Source organism: Crocodylus porosus, unplaced genomic scaffold (genome assembly GCF_001723895.1).
Source record: "Crocodylus porosus isolate Cpor-Errol unplaced genomic scaffold, CroPor_comp1, whole genome shotgun sequence".
In the NCBI taxonomy this organism is placed as follows: domain Eukaryota; kingdom Metazoa; phylum Chordata; order Crocodylia; family Crocodylidae; genus Crocodylus; species Crocodylus porosus.
In genome coordinates, this window is record NW_017728909.1 from 49,288,188 (window position 1) to 49,302,657 (window position 14,470).

General features: G+C 43.9%; 1 protein-coding gene across 1 annotated transcript in view; it reads left to right on the top strand.

The window, feature by feature from the left end:
- Positions 1-14,470, top strand: part of ANKRD31 (ankyrin repeat domain 31) — a 136,574-nt gene that overhangs the window by 106,970 nt on the left and 15,134 nt on the right. The window contains 2 exon segments of the mRNA XM_019531705.1: positions 2,404-2,544; positions 3,852-3,948. Coding sequence (XP_019387250.1) covers positions 2,404-2,544; positions 3,852-3,948 — 238 coding nt within the window.

The window sequence follows — 14,470 nt, forward strand, 5'->3', positions numbered from 1 at the left end:
TTGTCATAGGATGAAGTGTTGTTGGATGTAGATTCATTTTGGTTGTTGAAATAGTCCTTGAGATCAGCATCAGAAAAAAATATTCTAGTCCTCCACATTGTAGTATATCATTTATTAGGGTAATAATATACTTCCTCCCCACGCCTACCTGTTGCACCTTTTGTCTCCCATCCCCTCTGATCTTCCCTGCCACACATTTTGCATGACAGGCAAATAAAGGAGTTGAGGGTCCCTTAGAATTGGAGCTGGGACAGGGATCTCATGGCCAACAGCAGACGTCATGGCAGCCCTTGAGCATGCCCTTGTCACAGGCTGCAACTGAGTTATTTAAACATGTTAGTTGAACTAAGCCGAGTATATACAGAACTGTACTACGCTATAATCAAGTGCTATGAACTGCTGCATGTTAACTACACTGGAATGCTTGCATAAACAAATTAATTCACCTGCATAAATGTTTGCAAGATCATGCTCTATTAGTAGCATTAGAGCAAAAATATTTACGATCTCTCTTTTAATTAACACTGTATACTATAAAGACTGTCAAATCCCCTATTTTTAAAAAGTATTCTCACTGGTATTTCTTGCAAATGTTGATTTGAATATATTTGCATTATGTTTTTTAATATTTCTTATATCACAGTATTAGTAAGGAAAATGAACTTTTTAGGCTGAAGAACAATGCTAGTACAAAAACTAGTTATGAACAAGTTTGGATCAGAAATTAGCATATTTATTACTGTCAGAGGAATGAAGTTTTGGAATGGTCATCCAAACAAGACATTAGGGACAAAGAACCTGAATAGCTTTATACCAAACTCAGTAAGTTTATGGGAGGAATAGTATGATAAGATAGAAAGCTCTTGCTTTAGTAGTCAGCATGTGCAATATGTGCACTTACATTGGTATTTGGAGCACAGAGGTAACTTGCAATTTGGTAGGTATCTGGCAGTCCCATACTTCAGAACTTCTGCTAGTCACCTGCAGGGGCCAAGAAGGAAATCTTTTCCCCATGTGAATTCTTACTGGATTCTGGGGTTTGGGGGGGTTTTTTCCACTTTCCTCTGAAGCATTGGACAGTGACTACTAGTAAAACTGGGAGTTTTGATTAGGTGCACTGGTGTTTCTGCTGCTACTTAAAGATACTTACTGATCACCTTTGCGTACACTACAGAAACACATGTAAACCAGGACAAAACATATTTTTTGAAATCAAATTAATGAATATTTTAGATGTTCACTTTTTAGAATATTATTTGGTATTTTTCTGGTTCTGAGATGGCAAAACCCCTTCCTGAAAGAAGTACTTCCAGGGGCAAGGGGAGGGACTTCTGGTGGCAAAGGTCAGGGGTTAGGGGGTGGGACTTCCAGTCCCAAGATGGTGATGGGGGGGAGAAGGGGGGACGCAGGGCACCTGTCAAGGGGCAGAGCTACCTATGCAGCCCTCAACAGCTTGTCAAAACTTGGCAAATGGCCCTCCACCCAAAATAATTGCTTGCCCCTGGCCTACAGCAAATGGCTGCTTGCAGGTGGCTGCAGATACATAAAACTTACATTGGTGTAACTTACACTGATATATTTCAACTTTGTATTCCTGAAGTAATTCAGCACCAGATTCAGGTAAGTTATACTGGGATGGGGATTTACATCATGTGTCTGCTCCATGCTCATATTGGTTTAAAGATGAGATACACTATGTAAATAAACCATGTGTCCAAACTCTTTAACTGTTGTCCACCTAGGTACCATTTTAGGCATGTAAGTAACCCATGTATATGAGATTGTTATTTGAAATGAATCTAGTGTGCAGTGGGGCCATGTCTATACCCCATGAGCTCTAAAGGTTGCTGTAGATGGTTTCAACTGCAGATAAAGTCCTTATACCCTGAGCAGCACAGGCCACAAGGATATGCAGGATGCAGACCTAGCCCTGAGGGGCACTGCTATTAAAAAGAATACAGTCTTACACAAACAGGGCTCATTCATTCATACTTAAAATGGAGTCTGTTTGTAGACCAAGGGAAGAATTCTGTTTACTTTTGAGCACCTGAATGGTAATTTCCCAACTGCGTAAGTACTGTTGACACTTGTGCACAGGTTCCTTGTGTGTGCCCAAAACCTTTCAAATAAGAAGTTTTATAGGGTTTCATAGTTTGTAGGGTCAGAAGGGACCTGAGAGATCATCAAGTCCAAAAGGGTAAGTAAACATATTTTACATATTTCAATTTATAATCATGATATTCATTTCTTGGAAACATTTTGAATAAACAAAAGTTGCGAAAGGAGCTAGCTGATTTTTTTTTCAGGTGAAAGACCTTATACGTTTTTTTTTAAATTTTAAGGGTATTCATTGTGATTTGTTAATTTAGTAGCCTTGATTCATTTCTTCTTTTTCATGTTTAGGACTTCAGTCATAAGGCCACTCTTTTGAGAGATGGCAGAATCCAGACCAGTGAAAACAGAATTCATGGAAATCCTGTTCAGTGGGTAAAAGCACTACTAGGAAATGATATTTCTGTGAGCTGGAAATATGCATGGAATAAGGTAGGTCCATTGTTATCTCTAAAAACATCTGTTAGGAGCTTTGGAATTCTTTCCTTTAAAGATCCTCATCTTAGTAGATTGTCACTCTAGGATCTATGCATCTAGCTTTGCAATCAGTTGGAAACTCCTGTAATGTAAAGGTTGTAAACCATAAGGTACCAGACATCTGAGAAGTCCCCTTAAGCATCTTTGCAGTATATGTCCTAGAAATTCCTCAACAACTTCATTAGTCTTTTACCCTCAGCGTTCCTTTCAGCTTTTCCTTGTATTTTTAAAAGTGCATTGTACTTCTGCTGTCTATAAGAGTTGGCATTTTAACTTCTCTCAGCACTTAAAGGTATAGCTGATAGGGTACAGAGCAGGCCTATAGTGATTCTTTAATTAAAGGTGTAAGGAAATGGTTAGCTAAATAGGTGCAAAAAAAAAAGTGTTTTAATCTGACAACGCATATCTTTATCCCTTCAGTTCCCCAGTTTTTATTCTCTTGACTATTCATTGAACTCATTTAATAATATTTATTATAATATTTGGGATTAAAATGTTATAGAATTTGGTTCTGCTTTAAAAATGTTTTTCTTTCCTTTTTATTTATGTTGTACCTTTTCTTTCTCTTCATATAACTGAAATGCAGATTTCAATAGAGAGTTTATATTTTGGTACATTTTTTTAACAGTTATTTGTTCGGTTTATTTTGTGAGGGAGGTTACAGCAGAACTGATGTTGACAAGTATGGCCTTTGCACTTTATTCAGTGGTAGTTTCAGTGTGTCCTGAATCTACATGTGCCCCGTAAACACTGACTCTTTCACTTTTCCACACCTTATTGTTGTTCCACACATACTTTTACAACTTCTGGATGGTGCTAATAAAGAAGAGCAGGAGACAAGTTGCTTGGATTCTGAGGCACTTGGCAACACCTCAGCAGCTAAGTATTTCCACAGAGAAAGAAGACAAAATAGTGTTTCTGCTTGAAGTTGCAACCTGTCCCAAATTTCCTGCTTACAAACTGATTTTATTTGAGATCTGAACTTGTGTCCCCCATGTAATACAAATCCAATTAAGCTGATGTTCAAATGAGACATGCTTATCTGCAGATGGGAAAAATAATAATATGATGTATCTAAGGTTTACATGAGTGTATCTGTACAAAACTGGGTGCAGATATGCACTTGAAGGAAGAAACAGCATACACAAATGAGGCCCATGCACATTAGTTATGAAAGACACGTGATGTCTCTTACGCTTATGACAAAAAATACAAAGTAAAAGAAAAGAACCAGTTATTCATAAAGAGTTGTTTGTACACAGGTTGTATATCTTGGGACAGAGCTGTCAAAACTTCTGGTTGAAGAAGCATCTGTTCCTAACAAACCAGAAGTAACATCACAACTAAAAGAGCCTTCTGGTATGTACAGACTTAAACATAGTTTCCACTGTGGTTGGAAGTAGTAGAAAGTGGTTTTTAATGTGCTGAAATTTCCACAGTTTATTCACCCCCTTCCTGGCTTGTTTCAGGAATTATATTCATTACAGATAGTACGCTTGAAAAAAATATTTAGAGATGCTGTTTTCTATCCTGGCCCATGGCAATTTGGTAGAAAGAATATTTTTGAATGTTTTGGATGCTAGATAATTTTATTTTAAATTTATTTAGTATATAGAAGAAGCAGTGATCTCAATAATCAATGTAGCAGTTGTTTGTTGTGCTCAGGTTAGCAAGCTGGGAATGTAGTTATATGTGCATATTAAAACATGCTTTTCAAGCAAAAGAAATAAACCTATTTGGTAAATACTCTTGTGCCCAACAGAATAACCAGTGTTTCTTTACTGTCTAAAAATAAATAAGAACAAGAACTAAAACCACATTTTAATTGAATTAGCTAGCACTAGGCAACATTTTCAAAGGCACTTAAGTGACTTAGGAGCTTAAGTTTCATTTTCAAAGTTATGCACATGTAGGTGGCTTAGCTCCTGGGGTACTAGCTTTAGACATAATTTTTGAAGTTTGAAAACTGAACATTAAACCAGTAAAATGAGTGTTGCATTCAGTTAAGTATTCAAAAAGTGAAGTATTACAAACATATTTATATACAGCAATATGTAAGTACATTTTTCCATAGTGCAAGAAAAATAAACCAGAAACTATTGAGCAATGGCAATGGTAATGCAATACCTTCCCTAGGAAAGTTGAATTCCTAACTCAAGCATTTTAATTTGACTTAACTGGTCAAGGACACATCTTTCTTTTGCTTAGTGCAAACGTGGTCCAGGTGCTTTCACATGTGTCACTTCACAGGTATAATGGCTTCCAAGCCCTTGATCCTGAGAAATATGCAGGTAGACCTTTGTACCTGTGTGGTCTCCTTGAAGCCTGAGTGGCTGGCTCTTCACAATGCTGTTCTAAGTACAGAATCAGGCCTATAAGTGGTATTATTGATCTACGGGCAACCCAGATCTCTAGTCCTTTCCAAGGCTAAATGGCTTTTAGGGAGTAGTCTCACTTTATTGGGACTTCACAGATAAGCTAGAACTACTCAACCTAAGTAATGGATGTAGACTGTGTTCTCATTTGTGGCAGGTGACAGAACAAGGAGAAATGGTTCCAAGTTGCAGCAAGGGAAGTTTAGGTTAGATATTAAAACTATGTTTCTCATTAGGAGGGAAGTAAAGCATGGGAACAGGTTACCCAGAGAGGTTGTAGAATCTCCATCTTTGGAGGTTTTAAAGACCTGGCTTGGTAATGTCCTGACTGGAATGATATAGTTAGAGATGATCCTGCTTTGTCAGTGGGTTGGTCTAGATGACCTCCTGAGGTCCCTTCCAACCCTAAATTCGTATGATTCTATGAATCAGATTCTGTTTCTGCTGTCAGGCTGGTGTAACTTTGCTGGCACCACTTATGGCAGCATGAAATTGGTCAGATTTGAATTAGGTCCTAAGCCTTAAAATGATAAAGAAAAATTCCAGGCTAGCTGTTGGCAGGAGTGCAAACTGAAATTTAGTTTTATATCTGAGGTTGTATTATATTCATCAGACTGAAGAGCTGCATAAAGGCTTAATATTCACCAGCAAACAGGTGCTGGGGAGCAAACAAATGATATTTGGTGTTAGGGAAGTCAGAGCTGATGCCTATGTCAGAAAAGGAAACAAATTTGTCATTTGTATATTCCAGAACGGCTTGAAAGAAAATGAGATTATAGTAATACATGTAGTATGCATGTAAGCATAGTATGTAGGCTACCACTGCAAGAGGAGGGTCTGCAGAAGTGGGCATGCCTAATGTGGTCCCTGTGCCCTGGAGATCCTCAGATGCTGGAAGAGACTCTGGGACCATTAGTTGCTTTATGTGGATTAGAGCAATCCTCACAGACTTTTATTTTGTGACAGGCCTTAGAATGGGTGTGGGGGGGGGGTGTTCAAAACAGTATGTTGCTCTGAATTGCCACAGCTGGGTGTGGGTCTGCTCAGAATTTTTATCTCCATGCCAGTTCAGATCTGTGATACGAGGTGAACCATTGGCTTTGGTAGTGTTGCATAAATCTAAGTGAAAGTAGTGTTTTTCCACTAGATGTAATCCTGTGTATTTATGTTTATTTTGAGCCAAATAACAAAGCTTTCATATAATTTATACCAGTGGTGCCAGGGTGCCATTCCATATTAGCACTGTTAGGTGTACAAATATGATTCACAAGATAAACCCAGTGGGCACATTCACACATGTAGGCATGTGCACTTGCAGCACCTCAAAAGGAGTGGCACAAATTTATGCCGGGGATTTTTGCCTCAGCACATGTGCCTGGACATGCACTTTGGTGTGGGTCAAGTTGTACCACCTGGGGCAAAATGACCCAGCTCCTCCTGGATCTGCAGTCAGAGGGAACTAGAGGCTGGCGACAGCACCTGTACTGGCCCCAGCAGTAAAAAATCCTGCCCTGTGCTGGCCCCAGCAATATAAGAACCAGCTCTGGTGAGCAGCTCAGGGCTACTTGCCCTCAGGAGCTTCTGAGGCCCAGCCAGTTGGTATCTAGGGACACTACCCCTTGTGCCAGCTGGACTGCTGAAGCAGTCCTAACCTGTACCCTCTACCCGTTGCAGCAGTCTGGCAGTGGGGGCTGCTGCCTGACTGTGATCTGCTGCCACCTGCAACAGCATCGACCCCCTTGGACCTGCAGCCCCCTGGCTGCATGCCTGCCAGACCCAGATAGGGTGCCCCCACTTTCCCATCTGGGCAGCTATCACCCAGAAGATGTGCTCCTTGCTATGGCCTGCTATGAACTGTCAAAGTGTGTCCTCTTGGCCATTTGGGGCCAAGAGGTCAGCCACCTCATGTGCCCTCCAGTTGAGTCCCCAGAGCTAGCACTGGACAGGCTCCTCTACCCAGATCTTGCCACTTGTTTTACCAGCAGAGATCCGGGTGTTCCCTGGTTAAAAATTGCAAATTCTCTGATAAGAAACCCAAATTCTCTCATTAAAATACCCAAAATTGTGTTCTTCCGCTATTAAAATGAAATGCCACTACATATAGACAGATCAGTTGGGCAATGTCTTATTTACAAGTTTAAAGCCATTTGGAAGCCTACCAGTTGCCTCCATCATAATCATAAAATAAAGTCTAAATATCTATACACTTTGGCATTTACTTTTGGGGTTTTGTTATATAAAAGTCAGAGCTGCCCCTACCCCTTTGCTCACCAGGATGTGTGGCGCTGAGCAGCACTGATATGCCAGTGCCCTGCCCCTGCCCTTGCTCCTCACTCTCAACCCACAGCCTGCCCCTCCCCTTCCATCCCAGTCCCTTCACTCCTAACCCATAGAGCCAGGTATGTGGGTGAGGGGTTTGTGGGGATGTCTTGGGAGTGTGGGGCTTGTGAGTGGATTGTGGGGCAACTGTGGGTGTGGGGAGGCCATTTGGGGGGCTGCTCAGAACAGGTGGGTCTCTTGCCCCCTGCAGGGTGCAGCTCCCCCTTGCCCCCTCCTGCAGGACCTGCAGCACTGCCCATGCCGCTTGTTGTGGAATTGGCACAGGGCTATGTGCCTTCAGGCAGCACCAGGGCTGCTTGGGCTGTCCCCTGGGGCCTGGCGTTACTTGCAGGGAGTGTGTGTCGCGCCAGGCTGGGTCTTATCTCCATGGGCCCTATGCAGCCTCTGGAGGCAGAACCCGACCTGGCTCAACACACGGTCCCTGAGAGCAGCGCCAGGCCCCAGGTGACAGCTTGAGCAGCCCCAGTGGTGCCTGAAGGCCACGCCAGGCTGGACCCTTGACAAGTGGCACAAATGGCACTGGGTCTGAGGTGGCTGAGGCTGCACTGTACCACTGGGGGCTCTGGACGCAGTGGGCTCTGGGGTCCTGATGGCCACTGCTGCCATGATGGGGGCTGTGGGCCCTGTGGGGGACCTACCCCCACAGAACCCCCCCACAACCTCCCACCCCCATTTCCTACTTAGCAGAGACAGTACCTGGGTCATGCCACCTTGCACCACTCCTGCTTGCCTCCCTGCATGCGTACGTGGCATGCTAGGGCAGCAGAGGCACCATACAGATGCTCTGGCCAGATGCCAGAGCATCTCTGGAGGTCCAAACCCCTGGCTTGCCTCAGGGCATGCTGGGGAACCATGCCCTGCCCCGCTTTTTTCCAGGGTGATTTTTTTTTTTGGTAGCTGGAAATCCAGGTATCAAATTTAGACCCTGTTCTACAAATATGGAGCATGGGGAACATTTTTTTCATTTTCAGGGTTCCTCTTGTGGCATCTCAGACTGATTTGAGATGCCGCAAGAGGCACATGCATGCTCATCTGGATGCACCCAGTGTTTTCAAATAGGAATCTGCAGTATTAAAAATATTCTAACCTGTTGTTGTCTCCCTGAGTTCTTTGCAACAGAATTGCTCTATTATTTTTCTGTGTTCAGAAAAAGAGAGGAAAACTATGAGCTGGCAAGGGGTACTTCAAGTCTATTGAGGGATGCTTCGAGTCTGAAAAGGCTGAGAACCTCTATTTATACTAAGGCTCTTTTCTGAGTGAAATTTTCATTGCAAACATGGAATGTTGCCAAAGAATAGCAGTGTAAAATAAAGCTAATACCCCAGTTGGCTCAGTGGGTGTGTAGCAGAGCACTAGGGTGCCTGCTACTGGTAACAGTAATATGGGCTCAGCTGCCACTCACCAGGGCAGCACAGGTGGGTTGCTGAGACAACCAGTTGGGTCAGCTGACCAGAAGGGGGCAGGGCCTGGCCTATATAAACAGCCAGGCTGAGGCTGGAAGGTCAGTTCCCCTTTGGCAGCTGAAGAAGCTGGAGCAAGCAGGGTGGGCATAGCAAGGAAGCCTGATGGCCTGAGCAGTGTTGGCATGATGGTACGGGGTGGAGAGAACCCTGACAGGGATATGGATGAAGGATAGCCAGGTTGGCTTGGGATTTATGTTATAGCCAAGGAGCTTTGTGTTTTCTGTTTTGCTTGTGATATAACACTGGAGGACCGGGCGAGGCTGTAGGAGGCCTCATGGGAGCTCCCCAGTGGTGGGGGGGGCATTCCTGGTGCTGGAGAGGGTGTTGTGTTTTGGGGTGTCCCAACCCCAGCCCCAGTGTGGGCGATTATCAGGAGGAGTCCAGTGTGGGCGGGGAGCGCATGAGACCCAGGAAAGGGGTCTGGGGCCAGGTAAGGCTGAGGCTGCCTGAGCCCAATTGTGAGAAGCCCAGTGGGCATGAGACCCAGAAAAGGGGTCTGGGGCCAGGTAAGGCTGAGGCCACCTGAGCCCCAATTGTGGGACGCCCCAGTGGGGTGTAGGACCTGGAAAGGGGGTCTGAGGGCCAGGTAAGGCCGAGGCCACCTGAGCCCTATCGAGATGAGGCCCCGGTGTGGGCAGGCAGGCCCCGGTGGGGGCAAGAGTGCAGGGATCGCGAGGCAAGGCCCTGGTGGGGGCGAGAGCGCGGGGATCATGAGGCAAGGCCCTGGTGGGGGCTGCGAGAGCCACGGAGAGACACCAGGAGGTGCCCGTGAGGGCACAGGCGGGCAACTAGATGGAGCCCCAGTACATCAAGGCACTGTGCCAAGGAGGGCAAGAAGGCAGCCTCCCTTTAACAATATTTACCAGCAAGATGTGGCGGGCGAAATACAGAGGGTGCATTGGGACCCGATTTGGCACGGTAGGTGGAGGTGCTAGGGGAGTTCACGGCATCCCTAGGTTGTCCTGCCACAGGGTGCTAGTGTAATGTGCTCAGTGGATAAAACTAATACCTCAGTTGGCTCAGTGGCTGGTAACAAGACCCTGTGGAGAAGCAGGGGACTTCCCATATATGAGTTACAGAACCTCAGAGCATTTCAGAATTTACTTCCATGATAAACTTTAAAGCTGAGTGACTTTAGTGATCTTCCTGAGCATACAGAACACACGTGCCTTAAATTGTGCTATGGGTTTTTGAAAGAAATATTGATCTTTTTAACGATCAGGAATGAGGTTTGTCACTTAAGAATTAAACAGTCACACTTAGAACCATATCAAGTGTGGTGCCATTTCCACTGTTCAGCAACTTTGAACCAGGCAATGCACATCAGAAAACTCCAGCAGTTTCACAAGTGGAAGATGTGGGAATGTTGCTACTCTCTGAAGTAGACGCTGGGGAAATGTACTGTCAAGAAAGGAGACAGAGAGAGAGAACTGATATGGAGAAAAGAAAGAGAGGGAGAGGAGAACCAGATTGGGAAGAGAAGGAAGAGAGAACTGGGTAAAGAAACACCACCCAAGAGAGAAAGTGGTACAGGTAGGGGTAGGTCCAACCTTTTACTGAAAGGCAAGAAAACTGAATGGGTGAGGAGTTGCTCAGACCTCTTGAATTTTTTGCATAATTTGATTAGTAGCTTTTCCTCATTTCTGGGAAATAGCACAAGTTTCTTGAAAAGCAGTCTTCAATTATAAGTCTGTTTAACTTTATAATTGCTGGTATGACCCTCATTGCCAGAGGATTTGAGCACTTAAATTGTCTACAGGTAGGGCACACACAAATTCAGCAGTTCCATGACTGAGACAGGTCCAGCAGAAGCGCTGTTTCACATAAGAAAAAACAAAAAAGACTGAATGATATCATAAAAATATATAAACTATGAAACTATAACTTTAAAACTCACAAAAATATTTTACCATCAGCATATTCAGCAAAAGGGATTATGCAGCAAAAGGGAAATTCTTAGCAGGTACCAAAATTCTTAGGAAATATAACTGCCAACTCAATTTCCACATCTCCAGGTTATAGGTCCCAATCCTTTTAAGTTCAGTTCCAAGAAAAAGCTTATCTGTTTTTATGCTCAGAGATAAAACATTTGCTAGGAGAAATGGGGAAAAAATCAAAACAAAGCAATGTAAAGTCTACTAGGAAGGAAAACCCCAGCTGGGGAAAAGTTTCTGGAAACCACCCTCTCACTGAGACCCCTAAATGAGGATTTTATAAATGTAGGGAGATTCCAAATAGCCCACAGACAGATTAAGCCCCGCTTTGTTATTCCTTTGGAGTTTGTTTACTAAGACCCAGGTGGTTACACTTCTGTAACACCATTGCCTCCCTCTTCGGTGTGCCAAGTAAAGTCACCCTTCCTTCTCTGTGCAAAACTCAGTTGCATTTATTTAGCATTCCAGAATTTTACTTCTTGAACTTCAGTTAACTTGAAAAAATGAAAAAATAGGAGTCTGCTTCAGGTTTTCGTTGTTCTTTCTAGTCAGTTTTATTTTCTGGTCCTTATGCATTAACACAGTATTGCAGTGCTTAGACTGAAGACATTGCAAAATGTTTAAAAGAATTATTATTTCCATTATAACTTTTTAATCAACAGTCCTTTCTATTCCTCTTAGAGTTTGGGGACTGTCATTGGTACGTACTGGTCTTGGTAATATGTATTTGTAGGAGTTTCAGAAACAAGCCTTCAGACTGTAAACTGTTTGAGACACTGTTGGACAAATCCACCTCTTCTACACATAATTCAGTTAACTCCCTTGAAATTAATCCAGATTACATCGGTGTAACCAAAACCAGATTCTAGTCCACTATCTCACATTTCTCCTGGAAAGTCTTTAACACTTTTATAGATTCCATAGTAAATAGCCATGTTTCTAATTCTTGCAAATTTCATGATTATATGTTGTATTGTATGTAAGGCCCCAGCTTCTGGAGTCGGGCAATCAGCTGACAAGAGCCTTTCCTGGGACAAGTAACTTTCTTGTCTCTGTGTTTGTGGAGCAAAGCTTGAAAATGTGACTAGAGTGTGGCCTATGGCTCAAAACCCCCAAAGAAGAACAAAAATAATCCCACTGTGAGCGTCGGGCCTCAAATGCCCGGTCACGTGCAGCCTTGGTTCGAGTAGCTGGTGGTGTACATCTTACTGACTCCAGTACCGCCAGGTAGATGTTTACTCCTCAAGTGGTCTTCCCCAATCTCGCTTGCCACAACTTTGAATGTTTCTCAGTGATGGGGTGACTACTCAGGGTCCTCCTGTGGCACGAGGTCTGCCTGACGGTCACTTGCAGGGCTCCGCCACCCCTACACCCTGACCTTACACCACCTTGATGGATCACTGAGTTTTCCTGGCCACACCCTCACTCTTGCATGGTTGTGGAGGCCTTTCAAGTCCCTCCTTGTCTTTGGTACTGGTTTTCGAAGCCCCTTTGCTCAACCCGCCCCAGGTTGTTTGCAGTTGGTACTCTCAGTTGTGAAGCCTGCGCCCTCTAGAGTAAGATACTACAGTAGGCTCCTAAACCCAGTGTGTTGCCCCTACGGGCCCTGTACTGAATACCTTAGCCATATCATCTCCCTTGACCCTCAACTCCTTCAAACAAGGAAACTCAAAAGAAAAACACAAAATAATACCCTGTTCTATTTTGGGGAATCTGCCTGGGCCCCTTTCCTGGTCCCTTCCATCAGGGTGCTGGGTGCCTCATTCCCTAAGGCCTATGCGGGGCCAAATGCCCATGTCCTCCTGTGGGGGTCGTCTCTCCCACTTTATCCGCCTCTTCCTGGAGTATGGTCCTTCCCCACTTCTCTCCCTCCTATGGTGTCACTATTTGTTGCTCCCTGTATTCAGGGTAGGTATTCTGCCTCTTCACAGCCCTTCATGCTGTTCCTGCTGGGAATCTCCTAAAAGGGGGAGATTCCTCCACCTCCCCACTGGCCCCGATATTCCCACCTGTTGCGGTGTGGGTCACTACATCCACCTTTCTGTTCCCTCAGTCTCTGCTGCCTTTGTTGGCTGCAGGAGCTGCTTCTGGTTCGTCTCTCTCTCTGTCGAGCTGTTCCTTGTCGCTGCTGCCAGAGTCAGTGCCCAGAGCCTCCGCTGACTCTTCGGGCTGTTGCCCTTCTTCCCCAAGAGCCTCCCGAGGGGCACCCTGTGGTTGTGTCCTCCTCGGGTCTGCTCCTCTTCTTCCCTCGTTTCCCCTGGCAGCTGGTTTTATCCCCACTGGCTGGTGATTGCCAGCCCTTTTGATTCAGGGTCCTTCTTCCCACTCTCTCCCAGGACACCCACATTTAGTATTTTTAGAAAATCACTCTTAAAGCCAGCCTGACTCAGGATTCTTGAATGCTTAAGGTTGACAATACTGGAGTAACAGTAACAGCAATTACTGTACTATAGGAAAGGGGTTGTTACTGAAGATAAGCCTATTTCAGTTATCTTATAAATGTCTTCTCATGTTACCTTGTGGATTATAAAATGCCCTCATATAATGCAACTGGAAAATGTATAAAGAGTACAAGACAAGTAAATGATCCTGTAAACATTATGCTTTGAACACTAAAAACAAATAGAGATAATAAGTGTGTGCTCATACCTAGAACATGTTTCCAATCTGTAGCCATTTCATAGTTGTGCTGCTATTTGAGCTCTGGGTTCAAAGATATTTGTGTATATTTGACTACACACTGACTTTTTTTATCAATTTGCTAATGAGATGCACAGAAAAAAAATTCCCAACATATTTAGCGCCAAGACTTTTTGCTCTTTGTAAGTTACAAACAGCAAACAAATCAAGTCATGATTAATGATTTTAAACTGGTTCTCCAGCTATTTTTTTTAGGGACCAGTTTGTAAAATATATCTACGATGACCAATCCATTTTTCTTGATCCATTATTGCCATATAACATAATCTCTTCTAGTTGTCCTATAGATCACTCTTGCCTGCCGTAATTTGAGAACTATTGTCACAAAACTTCAACAAACTCCTTCACTTTTCTGCATGAGGAGATGACTAAAGAAATAGATTCACTTTCATGGTTTCATAGCATGCTCCCTGCAGTTACTATCAGGCAAACTGTGCAATTAATACAAAAATGGTTATCATTGTCACCTATCTGTAGTGGGAGAAGTTATTTAGTTCCACAATATTGTATGCAAATCTGAACAATTAAAATTTTAAGATCAATCCAAGGATTTATAGGAAGGATTTTATAGAAAAATGAGTTAAAGACAAGAATGATTATTTATATTAATAATTTTGTTTGCCATAGCCCACTCTTCTGCAAATGTGCAGTAATAATTTCATAGTTAGTAGGGTCGGAAGGGACCTGAGCAGATTATCAAGTCCGACCCCCTGCCATGGCAGGAAACAGTACTGGGGTCAAACGACCCCAGCAAGGTGATTGTCTAGCGTTGTCTTAAAGACCCCCAGGGTAGGAGCCAGCATCACTTTGCTTGGAAGCTGGTTCCAGATCCTAGCTACCCTGACAGTAAAGTAGCGCCTCCTGATGTATAATCTGAATTTACCATCTGCCACCAGATCCCCCCTCAGCCTTCTCTTGTGGAGGCTGAACAGGTTCAGGTCCCATAGCCTCTCCTTGTAGGGCCTGCCCTGCTGCCCTGGACCTGCTTGAGATGCATCTGTGGATGCATGACAAGGTGCGGTTGGCCTTCCTGACTGCATCCCCACACTGCCAGCCCATGTTCATCTCC